The 14636-nt window shown below is 46.3% G+C and overlaps 1 protein-coding gene across 1 annotated transcript in view; it reads right to left on the bottom strand.

The window, feature by feature from the left end:
• COL22A1 (collagen type XXII alpha 1 chain) overlaps window positions 1-14636 on the bottom strand; it is a 295276-nt gene that overhangs the window by 126630 nt on the left and 154010 nt on the right. Inside the window, exons 16-18 of the mRNA XM_025214699.1 lie at window positions 12173-12226; window positions 5082-5126; window positions 739-792 (exon numbers count right to left, since the gene is read on the bottom strand). Coding sequence (XP_025070484.1) covers window positions 739-792; window positions 5082-5126; window positions 12173-12226 — 153 coding nt within the window. The remainder of the gene's footprint in view (window positions 1-738; window positions 793-5081; window positions 5127-12172; window positions 12227-14636) is intronic.

Below are 14636 nucleotides of genomic sequence, written 5' to 3'. Positions count from 1 at the left end.
GGCACCATGACAATTGACTTCCATCAACCACCACCCTCCGGGTCCAACCACGGAGCCAATTCCCAGCCAGCAGATCGTGGTGGACCCAAGGCCACAGTTGGCCAGTTTTGCCAAGAGGTAATCATGGGATATCAGATCAAAAGCTTTTTGAAGTCAAGATATATGACATCAATCTCCTCTCCCTTGTTCAGGTGATAGGTCACCTGGTCATAAAAGGAAATAAAATTGGTCAAGCAAGACCTACCCACAACAAACCCGTGCTGGCTAACCCGCAGGATGTTGGCATTGGCCAGTTCGTTAAGAATGGCCTCTTTGATAAGCTTTTCTAAGACCTTCCCCGGGATTGAGGTCAGGCTGATGGGCCTGTAGTTTGCCAGGTCCACTTTCCTCCCGTTCTTGAAGACAGGCACCACATTGTCCTTCTTCCAGTCTTCGGGCACTACACCAGAGCGCCAGGAACTTTTGAAGATCTGTGCCAGGGGCTGGGCTATGATGCTCACCAGCTCCTTGAGTACCCTGGGGTGCAGACTGTCAGGGCCGGCTGACTTGAAGTTATCCAGCCTCTCAAGGTGTTCCTTCACGAGGTCAGCATTGATTTAAGGAGATGCCTTCCTGCTTCTATATTTGTTATATGTGAGCTCTCAGGATAAGTCCTAATTCAGGCACCAAGTTCCCATTCTGTACGAGTGAGTTCATTTTTAAAGAACACTTTCTCACCTCTGACTGCTCTCCACATACCTGTTTTCCCTCCACGCCTGGCTTCCCAGGGAACCCGTCAAAGCCTCGTTCTCCCTAGGGAAAAGAAGAGAAGTTAAATGATGACCCACATTGTAGTCATTTTGTAAGAAACGTTTCTGCTTACAGAGCTGCCATGCATCCCAGTGACAAGGCTGAGGCAGGGGAGGAAGAAAAGCAAGGAAGCGATGCAGGAAGACCTGGATGGCTCAACTGAGAGACGGGCAGTGGTTTCAGAAGAATGGTGCACCCCGCTGGAGTGCTCTCAGGACCACAGTGCTGACCTGGTCAGGGAGGGAGCCCCCAGGCCAGCCATGCAGTTATTTTCCAAGCACACAGAGAGGCCAAAGAGACTGTGGGCATGAGTCAGGGGGAGCGCTTCTTGAGGAAACCCCTTCCCAGGACCAGGGTTATATCAAGCATCCCATAGCACACTAGTTAGTAAGGGCGCTTGAAGTGGGGAGAAGGCATGAGCAGGTAAGTGCAAACTCAGCACTGTGAAGCAGATAGCAGAGCCAGTATTTCATGGCGCCGCTCTCTCGAAGGCTGCAAGGTGAGGAAATGAACAGCTTCCCTTCCCCGTTGCCTCTGAGAATACTATGGACATGCGACTGGCCAGCCGTCGTGACGATCCAACCATTACAATCAAGAGGGAACTAGTGGTTTCCAATACCCACACGGCTCTGCAGCTTCCCTTCAGCAGTTCTTGCAAGATGCCTGGGAAGTTTGGCTGCCGAGGGTGCTGCTTCCCCCCTTCCCTGTGGAGCAGCACACGAGCCGCAGCTCCAGCAAAAGCTGAGCTGGCTTGGTCAGGAGGGGGCTGTACATCTGTACGCTACCCAGGTGGCACAAGCTTTAAGTGCTCCAGCAAAGGCAGAAATTGAGGTGCTTCCTTGTGTACATCCGTCTGAGCCCTGTTAGACCTCAGCACATCATCCTGAAGTTATAACACAGATCTCAGCATCTTAAAAGCATGGCTTGGGGACAGGCGGCAGACAGACCAGGAGGTTCAACTCTTGCCTCTCCCTGTGACTGGGATGCCCATGTGCAAAATGAAGATCATATTTCCTTAATCTCATCTTGCATCTGTCTGATCTTTTTAGATTTCATGCTCTTGGAAGCAGGGGCAGTCTTACACCAAGTGCATGTTCATCACCCAGTAAAACAGAGCCCTGATTTTGCCCGGGGGCTGTAAGCACTCATCGTGTTAGCTCGAGGCTGTGGTCACCTTGCCTGGTGCTGATAATGATGATTCCTGCTACAAAGGCAGACTTAGTTTGATAAAGGGGTGTAGGTTTTAGCCATATTGGTCTAAGGACATAGGCAGACAAGGGTCTTCGGGTGAATTAAAAGATATCAGAGAACCTTGCCTGCCTTAGTTTGATAAAGACATACAAAATAACTAGAACTCTTGGTACCAAAATGATACCTTTTATTAGTTTGAGAAATACATTTTACCACTGGAGGGAGCTATGTGCAACAAAATATCAGAATTTTACTCCTAATAGGCTTTCTAACCCATAATGCAAATATTTAACTTCAGCAATTATCAGCAAACCGGTGCTTATAGCATTAGATTTAATGACCTGATGTTGTAAAAAAAAATGCATTGATTTAGCCAGCTGAAAATGGAGTTGAAACTCAATTAATTGATGGACCCTCCCCTCCTTAAATAAAAAAAAAAAGGCTATAAATCATGTGGCAAAAAATGCTGTTTCATATGGAGATGTCCAAAGGCTGGACGTATGCTGCTCTGCATTTTACCAGGTCCAGTCAGAAGACTGTCGGATGGACTCTCGATCTTTTCTCTTTGCAATCAGAAGCAGCAATTGCTGCAGGGCCAGTTGTCTACCCACACAAACACATTCGCGCTGCCCAGCTCCTACTGCTAGTGCCCCGCGGTACAGTTCGACAGCTTGACAAGCCACAACTTTACTGACTGCTGACAAAGGGAGAACGGCACCACAGCTCATCTCCTCGCTGCCAGAGAAAGAGTGAGGTAGAAAGCATGATATCCCTGCAGAGCTGGCGCAATCGTGCTCCAAAGACAAGGGGAGATTAGGGTGAGAAAATAGAATTTCAGCTGAAAATATTCAAACACAACCATTTTGGAGAAATGTTTCATTCTCTGAAATAAAAGGTGGGGTTCCTTTTTCTTTGGTAAAGGAAAAAAAAAATCAGAAGTAAATAGCCTATTTTCCCCTGCATTGCTCATTTTAAAACTGTATTTTTTTTCTCCAGCTAGAAAATGGTCAAAAAATAGAGAAAAATGCCCTCTCATTTTACTATACATGATCATAGTTTTTCCACCATTTACCCTTAGAAGTCAGTAAAACGTTTCTTAAAACATCATTTTCCAAGCTAAATCAATGCCCTGATTCTTAATTGAAAAAAAAAAAAAAATGTCTCCCTATTTGCTTACACTTTTTTTTCAATTGGGAAACAGAAAGAAAGACAAGCAAACTGCAGGAAAAAATAATCCATATTTTAACAAATATTTCCCAGGGAAACACTAGAAATTTCCAGTGGGAAATTCTAGTAAGGTGGACTCCTGTACTAGAATTTCCCAAGTGAAATGTGCTGAAATGTCAGTTTTCTGCCCAGCTCTTTTTCATAAGTACACACATGCGCATGCTAAATTAAAAACTACTATTGATTTGATATCTATATCAGTAATCTAATTTTGGCAAGTTTCAAGATTGAATCAATGTGTCATTGGCAGCTCCTCCAAGTTTCTCAACATGACTTCAAATAAGTTTACAAGAGTGCTGGAGGATCCCAGGTTTGGCCATGCATACCAGTAGAGGACTTTAGTCCATATTATATAGTTTACAAGAGTGCTGGAGGATCCCAGGTTTGACCACGCATGCCAGTAGAGGATTTTAGTCCATATTATATACTTCATTGGTTCTTTGAAAGTGTTGAGATGATGAATAAAGGGTATGGTTATGGATCTCACCCTAAAGGCTTAGTCATACTCCTTTTTTTAAAAAAGCTCCTACCTGCACAGATGCAAGGGTGTCTGTGGGCTATTTGACTTTTCTTTTCAAACACTGGCATACTGATTGAATGCACCAATACTCACGATATGGTTTCATAGTTTCATAGTTGATTGGGTCAGAAGGGACCTAAGCAGATCATCAAGTCCAACCCCCTGCCATGGGCAGGAAAGGATGTTGGGGTCATGGTTTATGGCTCTTACCTAAGATAAGAGAACAAATGCTTCACAGGCTGGGACAAGTCTAGGGGATGTAAGGAACAATACTTAAGAGTTTTCCCAGGGGAAAAAAAAGCAATGGTAGATTTGAGAGCAGACAGGGAGATCTTTGGACTGTCTCTTAACACCCACTGTTTTCAGCCGGTAGGAATGAAATCAGTGGAACTATGTCTCTTGAGAACAGTATCAATGCACGGCTAATGCATAATCATTATAACAGAGATCTGGGGTTTCAAGACACAATTACTTGTGCATAGCCTCAGCATGAATGAAATAAAACCAAATTCAGTTGATCCGCATGCTACACCTTGCTGAGTCTAGTCAGTCTTTCACCCCCTCCCAGCTCCAGCCTCCTCTCCCATTTCCAGGGATGTGAAAACAATCTGCTGGTTTATGGAAGCCAGACACCCTCCACCCTTGGAGACCAGACAATGATGCCACAGGAAAGGAGGCTGAGGGAAAGGCTAGACAGTTTGCTGGTTGGACTCCAAGAGTGAGGGTGCAAGGAAGACAAAACAATGAAGGGCACTCGCTCTGGCTGCAATGGTGAAAACAGCAGGACCGAAACTAAACAATGTCCACTTTTATTGTAAGCTCTATATGGATGTTGGGAGCAGAGCATGGGCCAACAGACACGATGAAAAAAATTAACATTTCTCAATCTGAGACGCATTGAGTATTTTGCTTGAAAGAAGCAGAAGAGAAAGAAATGAGAATGAGGTTAGGTTACAGGACCGATGACTCATGCAACTGGCACCTGGCTGACTGTTTTAGCAGACAGGCCCAGAGACTTGGCCCGTGAACTCCTTCTTTACCTCCACACGAGAGATCAGTTCCAGGCCAGGAGTGTGCTACATTGGCAGTAGCATAACTAATGCAGGGGGAGAGGTGTGTGTGCAAAAATAGCAGCTGCCATAGCCGGTGACCGGCTGTGCCACTGCCCGCGGCACAGAGCTGCCCTGTTACACCTCTGCATAGTCACAGGGCTGTGTGCAGCAGCTGTGCAAACTTTAGCCATCAGGATTATCAACCCAGCTCCCTTCCCCAGCCAATGCCCATTTAAAAAGCAAAAGGCCAAGAGGGATAGTTGCTGAACTTTTCCCTGCCAGGGACGTCAGATAAGCAATACCTTGTCTCCCCGAGTCCCCTTTTCTCCTCTTTCTCCTTGCAGACCCTAAAAAAGAAAAAAGAAATGTTAAAAGTCATCTTCCAACGTAGTCCATATTCTCCTCTTTAAAGCAGGAAAGAGTCCATTCACTAACCCCTGGGGCAGTCTCTGGCAGTGCTTCATTTAGCACTGAGTGACCAAACACAGCATTATTTGACAGGGCTGTTTCGTAACTGAGTAAAAATATTCCATCCCAATGGTGCAAAATGCCTTGGTGGTGGAGACACCTAACAGTCACCACTGACAGCACGGCATAACCCCAGACCGCTGGCCCCAACTAAGGCCTGAATGAGAGGAAAAGTCTATTGAAGTGAATTTGGCCCACACCATTGTGTACTTCAGAGAGAAAGGCAGTGGTTTGTTGGGAAGGGACGGCTTCCACCTCACTCCTATGGGAAAGAAAGTCTTCTCGGCCAGAATGGCTGACCTGCTTGACAGGGCTTTAAACTAAGATTGTCAGCGGGGATGGGCAGACAATCACCAGTGCAAGCCCAGGAAGTGACAGCCACAGAATCAGGTAATGCAAGGAAACTCACTCCTACCCCAGCCCAAGGACAGGACTCTTCTAAGAGCGCAGGGAAACCCAGAGTTTCTGAAGGCAGGCTTAGCTACCTGTACACAAATGCCAGGAGCATGGGGAACAAACAGGAGGAACTGGCCCTTCTGCTAAGCAAACATAAATACAATCTCATAGGGATAATGGAGACCTGGTGGTACTCCACCTATGACTGGATCACAGGTATAGATGGCTATACCTTGTACAGAAGGGATCGTGTTGCAAAAAAGGGCAAGGGTGTAGCTCTCTATGTGAAGGAGCAGTACACTTCCCTACAAGCAGAGATTGGCACCCAAGGAGGGCAACTTGAGACCCTCTGTGTTAGGATACGGGGAGAACATAGTGAAGGGGGTATAACTGTAGGAGTCTATTACAGACCTCCTAACCAGGAGGAAGAGCTTGACCATGAATTCGCTAGGGAACTGGCAGAGGCTGCACACCCTTGGTGAATGGTTGTCATGAGCAGCTAAACCACCCTGACAGCTCATGGGAAGAGCATTCAGACAAATCGGATCAGTCGCAAAGCTTCTTCACTTGCATTGACGAGCTCTATTTGACTCAAGAAGACTACGGGTCAACAAGAGGCAAGGAGCTGCTGGATCTGGTACTGGCCAAAGAGGATGATCTAGTGAGTGACCTGAGGATCAAAGGGAAGCTTGGTCACAGGATCATGAGTTGATCATTTCCTCTATCCATTGCAAATCTGGAAAATCTGTCAGCAACACAGAAACCCTCAACTTTAGGAAAGCTGACTTTCACAAGCTCAAGAGGTTGGTTATCAAGACCTTGAGAGAACATGACAGGGAGAGGAGTCCATGACGAGTGGTCGTTCCTTAAGGACATAATCCTAAAAGCACAAGGGAAGTCCATTCTGGCTCATAGGAAAGATAGCAAAAGGGCTCAGAAACCCCCTTGGCTCAATAGGGAACTCACGGAGCTCCTGAATCTGAAAGGAGACAGTTATAAGGGATGGAAGTTGGGAAATACCACTAAGAAGGATTATGCAACACCGGCCTGCACCTGTAGGGAGAGGACCAGAAAAGCTAAGGCTTAAACTGAACTCATACTGGCTACGAAAATCAAGGACAATGAAAAGTCCTTCAGAAAAAAGCCAAGGGCAATGTTGGACCCTTGCTGAACCAAAGAGGACAGCTGACAACCAACACACAGGACAAAGCTAATCTCCTCAACGATTACTTTGCATCCATTTTCCACCAGCGCAAGGGGATCACCCTGCCTGACAGGATGCAGGATTACCAGGGTGAGGGCGACTATATGCCTACAATTGTTTAAGGCCTTGTGAGGGAACAGTTTGAGAGGCTGGACATCTACAAGTCAGCTGACCTGGATGGAATGCACCCAAGAGTGCTAGAAGAGTTGGCTGACATCACAGCACAACCAACGACAAGGATATTTGAGAACTCACGGCACTTGGGAGAGGTTCCAGAAGACTGTAAGAGGGCCAAAGTGGTGCCCATCTTCAAGGAAGGAAGGAAGATCCAGGGAACTACAGGCCAATCAATTTGACCTCAATCCCTAGAAAGATCTTGGAAAAAATTATCAAAGAAACCATCAACAACAGGCTAACAGAAGGCAATGTTCTGAGAGAGGGCCAATATAGCTTCGTTGTGGGTAGGCCTTGCCTGGCCAACCTCATGTCCTTCTATGACCAGGTGACGCATCACCTGGACAACAGAGAAAAGGTTGATGTCATATATTTGGATTTTTAAAAAAAGCTTTTGACTTGGTCTCCCACGATGTCCTCACGGCAAAATTGGGGAGCTGTGGCCTTGACAAACTTACGGTCCGATGGCTGGGGAACTGGCTCCATAGTCAGACCCAGAGAGTGACAGTCTCTGTGAGTCAACATGGAGCATGGTGACCAGTGGCATCCCCCAGGGTTCAGTACTTGTACCAGTACTCCTTTATATATTCATAAATGGTCTGGATTCAGGTGTCAGAAGCGGACTGGCTAAGTTCACAGATGATACCAAATTATGGGGAAGTGCGGTCATGCTAGAGGATAGGCTGGTGATTCAGGCCAACCTGGACAGGCTCGCAAGGTGGGTGGATCAAGACCTGATGGCATTCAAGACAGAGAAATGCAAGGTGCTCCACGGCGGGAGAAAAAACCCACATCATACTCAAATGCTCAGCAGTGCTATACTCACAAGCAGCACGACCGAAAGAGACTTGGGGTTCATGACTGACCACAAGATGAAAATGAGCTACCAATGCAATGCTGCAGCTGGCAAAGCAGGTAAAACCCTGGCTTGCATCTACTGATGCATCTCAAGCAAGACCCAAGAAGTCATCCTCCCACTTTACTTGGCCTTGGTGAGACCACAGCTAGAGTACTGCATCCAGTTCTGGGCTCCACATTTTAGAAAGGATGTGGAGAAGCTTGAAAGAGCCCAGAGGAGAGAGACACACGATTCGAGGTCAAGAGAACAGGCCTTATGAGGAGAGGCTGAGAGCCGTGGGACTCTTCAGCCTGGAGAAGCTAAGGCTCAGGGGTGACTTGGTGACAGGCTATAAGTACATCAGGGGTGTGCATCAGGATCTGGGGGAACGCCTGTTCAGCACAGCACCCCAAGGGAAGACAAGGTCCAGTGGTCACAGACTGCTGGAAGACCGTTTTAGACTGGGCAGAAGGAAAAACTTCTTTACCGTCCAAGTCTCCAGAGTCTGGAATAGACTCCCCGCAGAAGCAGTGCAAGCACCTACTCTGCATACCTTTAAGAAACGCTTGGATGCTTATCTTGCTGTGGTGATCTGACCCCACCTGACTTCCTGCCCCTGGGGCAGGGGGCTGAACCTGATGATCTCATGAGGTCCCTTCCAGCCCTAATGTCTATGAAATCTATGAATTCAAACCACAGCCTCCTGATTAAAGTGGAAGCCACAGAATTTGCTGTGACTTAGCCGACTGACAGACACCCTGAATCTCAGATGGGCTTTACCACCGTCGTAGAATCCGAATGATTAACTAAAACCCCGCTGCAACCAGCCAAGTACACTGCGTCAGCAGAGGCCTGTCAGAAACTGCTAAGGTGTTAAATGTTTTCCATTCTGGTGACTTTATATCTTAATACTTTGTGCATCTCTACATTTAAGTACAGCTGCCTCATCCAAAACTTAATGGAAACTGCCTGCCTCCATTTATTTGGTCCAGAGGAAAAATTAGATGGTTCTTGAGCTGTTAAGATTCCAAGCCAGATGTGAGTATTATCGAACTCTGGACAAGCCCGTCCATCTCTGACAGTGTATTTGCGATCAAACTGTCCTCCTGGAAAAACATCTCACCTGCTATTGTCATGTCTGATAAAGTCACTTGTTTGCACTGCAGACTCTATAATGCAAAGACAATTGTTTGCTCCATACACATACACATATATACACACATACATATGCGTGTCTGTATGTGCATATATATATATATATATATATATATATAGAGAGAGAGAGAGAGAGGTATGTATGTATGTATGTAATTTAAGTCTTATTTAAGCGAATTGTCATACATAATTTTTATTTCTTCTATCGCCCACTAGAGCCCAAACTTGGACATCTTTTGGAAGTGCCATAAGCTCTTTCTATCTGGGCAGGCATTCAGCAGACAAACCTAGACTGCAATGTTGTTTATTGGGTCTTTGTTTTACATTGATATTCTCATTCCCTTTTAGGTTACTCTGTTCTCTTGTTTTTTAAGTTATTCTGTTCTCTGATGGTAAGCTGCCCGAGGCTTTTTCAGGAAGGGCAGCAAATGAATCAAATAACTAAATAGATCGCTTCAATAGATACATTAATTAATCAATAAAAATAGATAAATAAATAAAATGAGTAAAAAAAATAAATAAATACATTAATAAATAAAATATTTATATATTTAAGAGACAATCATGCCTAAAAGAAAGTCTAGTGAATAAGATGGACCAGAATCCTTGGAGTTCACTTTCATAGCTCAACCCGGCCTCTGACATCAAAAGAGTTAAGGGGGAGATAGGAATTTCAGTGTTCATCTTTAGCAGCAGTGTATAATCATTAAGGCCTAAAATACCCTCTGCAATTGCTTTCATTTATGAGACTGGCAGCACCGCACGTTGTAGCGTTTTACAACAATCCCATGGAGTTATACAAAGAGTGAGGTCACAAATCTTGCTGGGCCACATTGGAAGGATGGGTGCCTGTAGCTGTGTAGAGACGCTGCTCCCATGCACTGTAATTACAGCTCCTTGGAGCAGACTTCATTAATTGAGTCTGCTGGAGTGTGCTAATTAGCGTGCTCCAGCAGCCTTCGCGTCTCATATATTCAGCATCCTTGTGCTTTAAAATGGCAGTGGGGGTGCTTTAACTATAGTGCATCAAGCGAGCCTTAGCTAAAGCACCCCTGCCTCCATTTCGAAGCACAGGACACTGAATACATGAGATGCTGCAGGTGCTTTAATTAGAGCGCATCACAGAGCTGCTCTAATTAAAGTGCCTCACCACTCACCCTTAGTGCATGTGTAAAGACACCCTATGAGAATAGAAGAGAAACTGGCCATCCAATTTAATGCCTTTGGGCCAATGCCAAATGCTTTAAAACAATTCATGATCTACCCCAGGCACTGCAATACACCTAGTTGTGTCCAGTGGTGGAGATGTTCCCTGCCACATGGCCTTTGTGCCTTTATCCTAAGCACGGTAACTGAAATTCTGTTCTTTGAGTTCCCATAGGAGGAATAACAGAGCAAACTTTGACAGCATCCCATTCTGCATAGCAATTACCATGCCACTTCCAAAAGCAGATTGGGAGAGGTTAGAAAAACCACGCTTCTCCAATGCTCTAACGCCTTGGGGCCCACCTGCTCACTGCAGTGGCCAACCGTATCCCGGTTCCTCGGTAACTATGCAAACCGGATGTCAGTTGGGTAATGAAAACAAATGGGGTCGTTCTCAACAGACCCCAAGCAGCACTGAAGCCTGACACTGAAAAGGCTTGCTTCCTCACACACAGGGATGGCTTGAGACACAGCAGAAAATACCCTCCTAACTTTCTTCAAATGGGGCCACGTGTGCAGTTGAGCTTTTTGTTGCAATGTGGCTAAGCACTGCTGTGCCTGATTTGCAGTCCTAGGGATCATCCAGGCAGATTGCTTTTTGCTTTCAGACATTTTAGTAGTAATATTGTAGAGACCCTTGCCACGTCCCACACAAAAAAGAACCCCTTCCTCATATCCATTTCAATTCCAGTAGAAACCAGCCCTTACACAGGAGTTGGCACACACCTGTGTTGCCTGGGGTTATGAGTGTTAATATTGCTGTTGCTTTCATCAAATGTTATCAATGCCCTGTTAGTGTTCAAGTTTTAGGAACTACGATGCCGGCAAAAGTTGCAGCCAGGGGATCCCATCACTGATCTTGTATTAAAGAATAACCATAGGCTTGGTTCAGTGGGAAAAATTTGGCCAGGTTTATTTGCTACAAGCACAGCCCCAACACATTTTGGCCTAACAAGTACACTAGACCAGAACTTAAGGCAGGGGTGGGTGAAATGCGGTCCGCAGGCCAGATGCGGCACACCAGGCCATTATATCTGGCCTGCAGGGCCCCTAAAAAATTTAGAAAATTAATATTAATCTGCCCCTGGCTGCCTGTCACACAGCCCTCGATGGCTTGCTAAAGCTCAGTAAGCGGCCCTCCACCCGAAATAATTGCCTGCCTCTGAGTTAAGGCATTTGTACCTGTGACAAGGTAGTTGGCACAACACCACACAGGCTGAAACCTGCACCTGCCCCAGGGTATAAAACTCACAACCCACTTGAAAAAACCTAAGCCAGAACAGAGAAAGCTTTAAATGCACCAGCAGGTCGGGCATGCCATTTCAGTGTGCCAATGCACACGCTATACCCAGGTACAGCTGCTCTAAAGTTTACTTTAAGTTGGATTTTGCTATGATAGGGCCAGTAAAAAAGCTGATAACTTAATACTTGATTTATAACTTCTGGACGTGCTGTACATTCAATAAGGTGCCCCTATGCCTCTCATGGCTAAAATCCAGCACCCCAAATTGTTCTAAAATAACTTCTGGTAATAAACATCAGGGGGTGGCACTGTCAGACTGGTCTGTGATATACCACTGATGCCGTATAGTAATGTCACAATACACCAATCCAACAAATTGTTTGAATACTGCATTTTATGCAAATGAGTAACCCTGCCAAAAGTGCCTAGGCTTCCTAGTAATTTCTATGGGCTGTTCTATACTCATACACTGAGCATATTTACCTGGGTATGGCCTATTTGCTTCTAGATCCAAACTAAAGTAATGAACTAAAGCATGGAATCCAGGAAGTTTCACCATATATATCCAAGGTGAGTAAGTGGTGCAGTAGACATCTCTAGAGCATGCAACAAAGGGTTACCTATGCAGAACACACCAAAAAAGTGGGGCAAGTTTCCAGATGGGAGAAGTGTTCTGCTGATAAAATATGATCAATGAATGATGACTTACAGGCGCTCCGACATAGCCTTTGATTCCCGGTGGGCCTGGTTTTCCCTCTGATCCCTGGTAAAGAAGGAAGACACAGAAAGAGAGGTGAGGATCACAAATTGGGGTTATTTAAGAGAGAAAGCAATACATAAATTCGTTCTGAAATTAAACGTGCCCTCCCTGGTCCAAGCACAGGTCCCTGACAGCTGGTTCATTTGCATTTAAGCACCAAATACCCAGAATGCTCTTCCACCCCGCTGCAGCTTACCTTCCCATTTCGCTCCCTGGGCTCAGACACTGGTACTGCTGCTGCTGCACCAGGTCCTTTGCCTTTCTACCACGTTACCTGCCCTTTGAAGGCAAACTGAAGCATGGAGATTTCTACATGAGCTGCTTCCAAAGCTGCAAATGGGACCGATGATGTGATTTTGGCACTTCCCTATCTGCACTCTGCCTCTCCCAGCTGGGCAAGATCAGTCATTCTGAACACGGCACAAGTGAAATAAAATGCAGGCTGGGAAGGCAGCCGGTCCGGGAGTCGAAGACGGGCCCCGGTGATAAGGGAAGCCTCGGAGCTCAGAGGAGCGTGCACCATCCTTGTATTCGCATGCTTGGTTGAAGAGTGACAGATGGGGTTAGGAACTTGTTCCCCAAATGGAAACTTAAGAAATAAAAGACCACATTCTCAAGCTGCCCGTCTCTCGGAGGTGCGGTGAGGGAGCCTGTTCTGATTCAATGATCCTGGAGCCAATTCTGCATTGGCTGTTGAGGAGCCATCTGCCGGGCAAGGCCAGCTGGAAGGCAGCAGGCTCTTCCCCTTGTAGCACAACGCAGGGCAAACTGCAGGAGGGTCTGCTGCAAGGCCCAGCCACAGAACAATGCAAAGAGTCTGGAGAGACAATGGACTCAAGTGTTTCAAGAAGGCCCCGTTAGATCCCCGGTTTATTTGGTTGTTCCATTTGTGCTGTTTAAATACAGATTTTTTTTTGTTTCCTCCAGTTGTTGGACCCTCCTAACACATAAGGCCTCCATTACAAAAAGAGTGAGTTTTTTGTCTGAAATGTAGCTGTGCAGGATTTCAGCAATATCACGTGCCTGAGATTTCCAGATGAAATGAGGGCATATAAAAGCAGGCTGTGCTTGCAAGGGCCTCTCAGCAGGGTCAGGGGCTGTAAGGACCAAACTTCAGATGCAAATGGCCAGGAGGGTCTTGGCGTCATGAGCTCCACTTGCACTGTGACTCGCACCTAGTCACACTGTCATCCCAAAAGAGCTGTTGAATCTGGTCCTGGCAGGGGATGACATGGGCATGGCCCTGCTGTGTTCAAGCAGTTTCGAGGAGAGATATTATGATGTTTTATTTTGTTTTGCCAGAAGGGGATTTTTATTGTAGAAAGCCAAAATGCCACAAGACAAGTACTATCCTGCTGTGGAGTAAAAACTCTGCAGCAGTTCAGGTATAGACACTGCCCGGCTGGCTGGGGTACAAGGGTGCTTCGGTGCAGGGGCTGGCTGGTGGCTAGCCCCACACTTAAACACCCTCGTGCCCAAGCCAGCTCCTCCACAGCTCTTTGAGTCATGGGGAAGCAGTCCTGGGCTGGCAGGATGACCTCTGGGGCCCCCTGGCAGCCAGGGCTTCTCTGAACTGGCTCAACATGCTGCAATCCCAGATGCACATGTAAATGCACACCCGGAGCAATAAACTCCAGTGCGATAATCACTGGAGTTTACTGTACCTCATTAATATGCATGTATAGACTGGAGGCAATAAGCTATTCTACCCACCATTTTTCAGGGGCCCCCTTAGTTTGACACTAATATAAGAAGATCGGGTAAGAGTTTTATTATTGCACTGCAAAGCTCACTCGGTCTTGGGACTAAAACACTAAATGCACTAAAATGATGCATTAGATGCACTAAAACACTACTGAGCTGTTATCATCTTGCTCTGAGAGAGGACCTGACCATGCCGAGCCAGACAGAGGTACCCAGTGGTCTTCACCTCCAGTGGCTTTGTCACTAGTCTGAGCACCTAGCATGGGAGACTTGGTTTTCTCTCTCACCTCCTTCAAGTCTCCATTTCCTTCTTTGCCTTATTTCTTCTCTGTCGTAGCTCTCTTCTTACCTCCTGCGCAATAGGAGCCGGCTGAGTCTGTATGCTTTGCCGCACTTCTCTAGGTCTGTGACTACACAAGCAGCTAAGAACAGCTGACTTACAAAGCCTCATACTAGTACAAGTGTGCCAAGTTTCTAAGTGCCCAAAGAGATCATATGCTGTGCCTGTCTTTCGTTAGCAGGGAGGCTGCAAATAAGTGTCAGCATCAGAAAGAGAGTCGGCAGTTTTTATCTTCGCTCTTCTTTCCTCTCCCCCTTTGTGCGCGTTTTCCTTGCTTTGTCTTCAAGGAAGCAGTGAGCAAGAGCAGCAAGTGCCCGGTCCATCTCAACTAACTACTTCTCTTTCCCCAGACAGGGCAGTTGATGCCAA

The sequence above is a fragment of the Alligator sinensis genome, unplaced genomic scaffold (assembly GCF_000455745.1).
Source record: "Alligator sinensis unplaced genomic scaffold, ASM45574v1 scaffold721_1, whole genome shotgun sequence".
NCBI classification, from domain to species: Eukaryota; Metazoa; Chordata; order Crocodylia; family Alligatoridae; genus Alligator; species Alligator sinensis.
The sequence above is the reverse complement of the archived record's forward strand: the minus strand, read 5'-3'. Positions and strand labels throughout refer to the sequence as shown.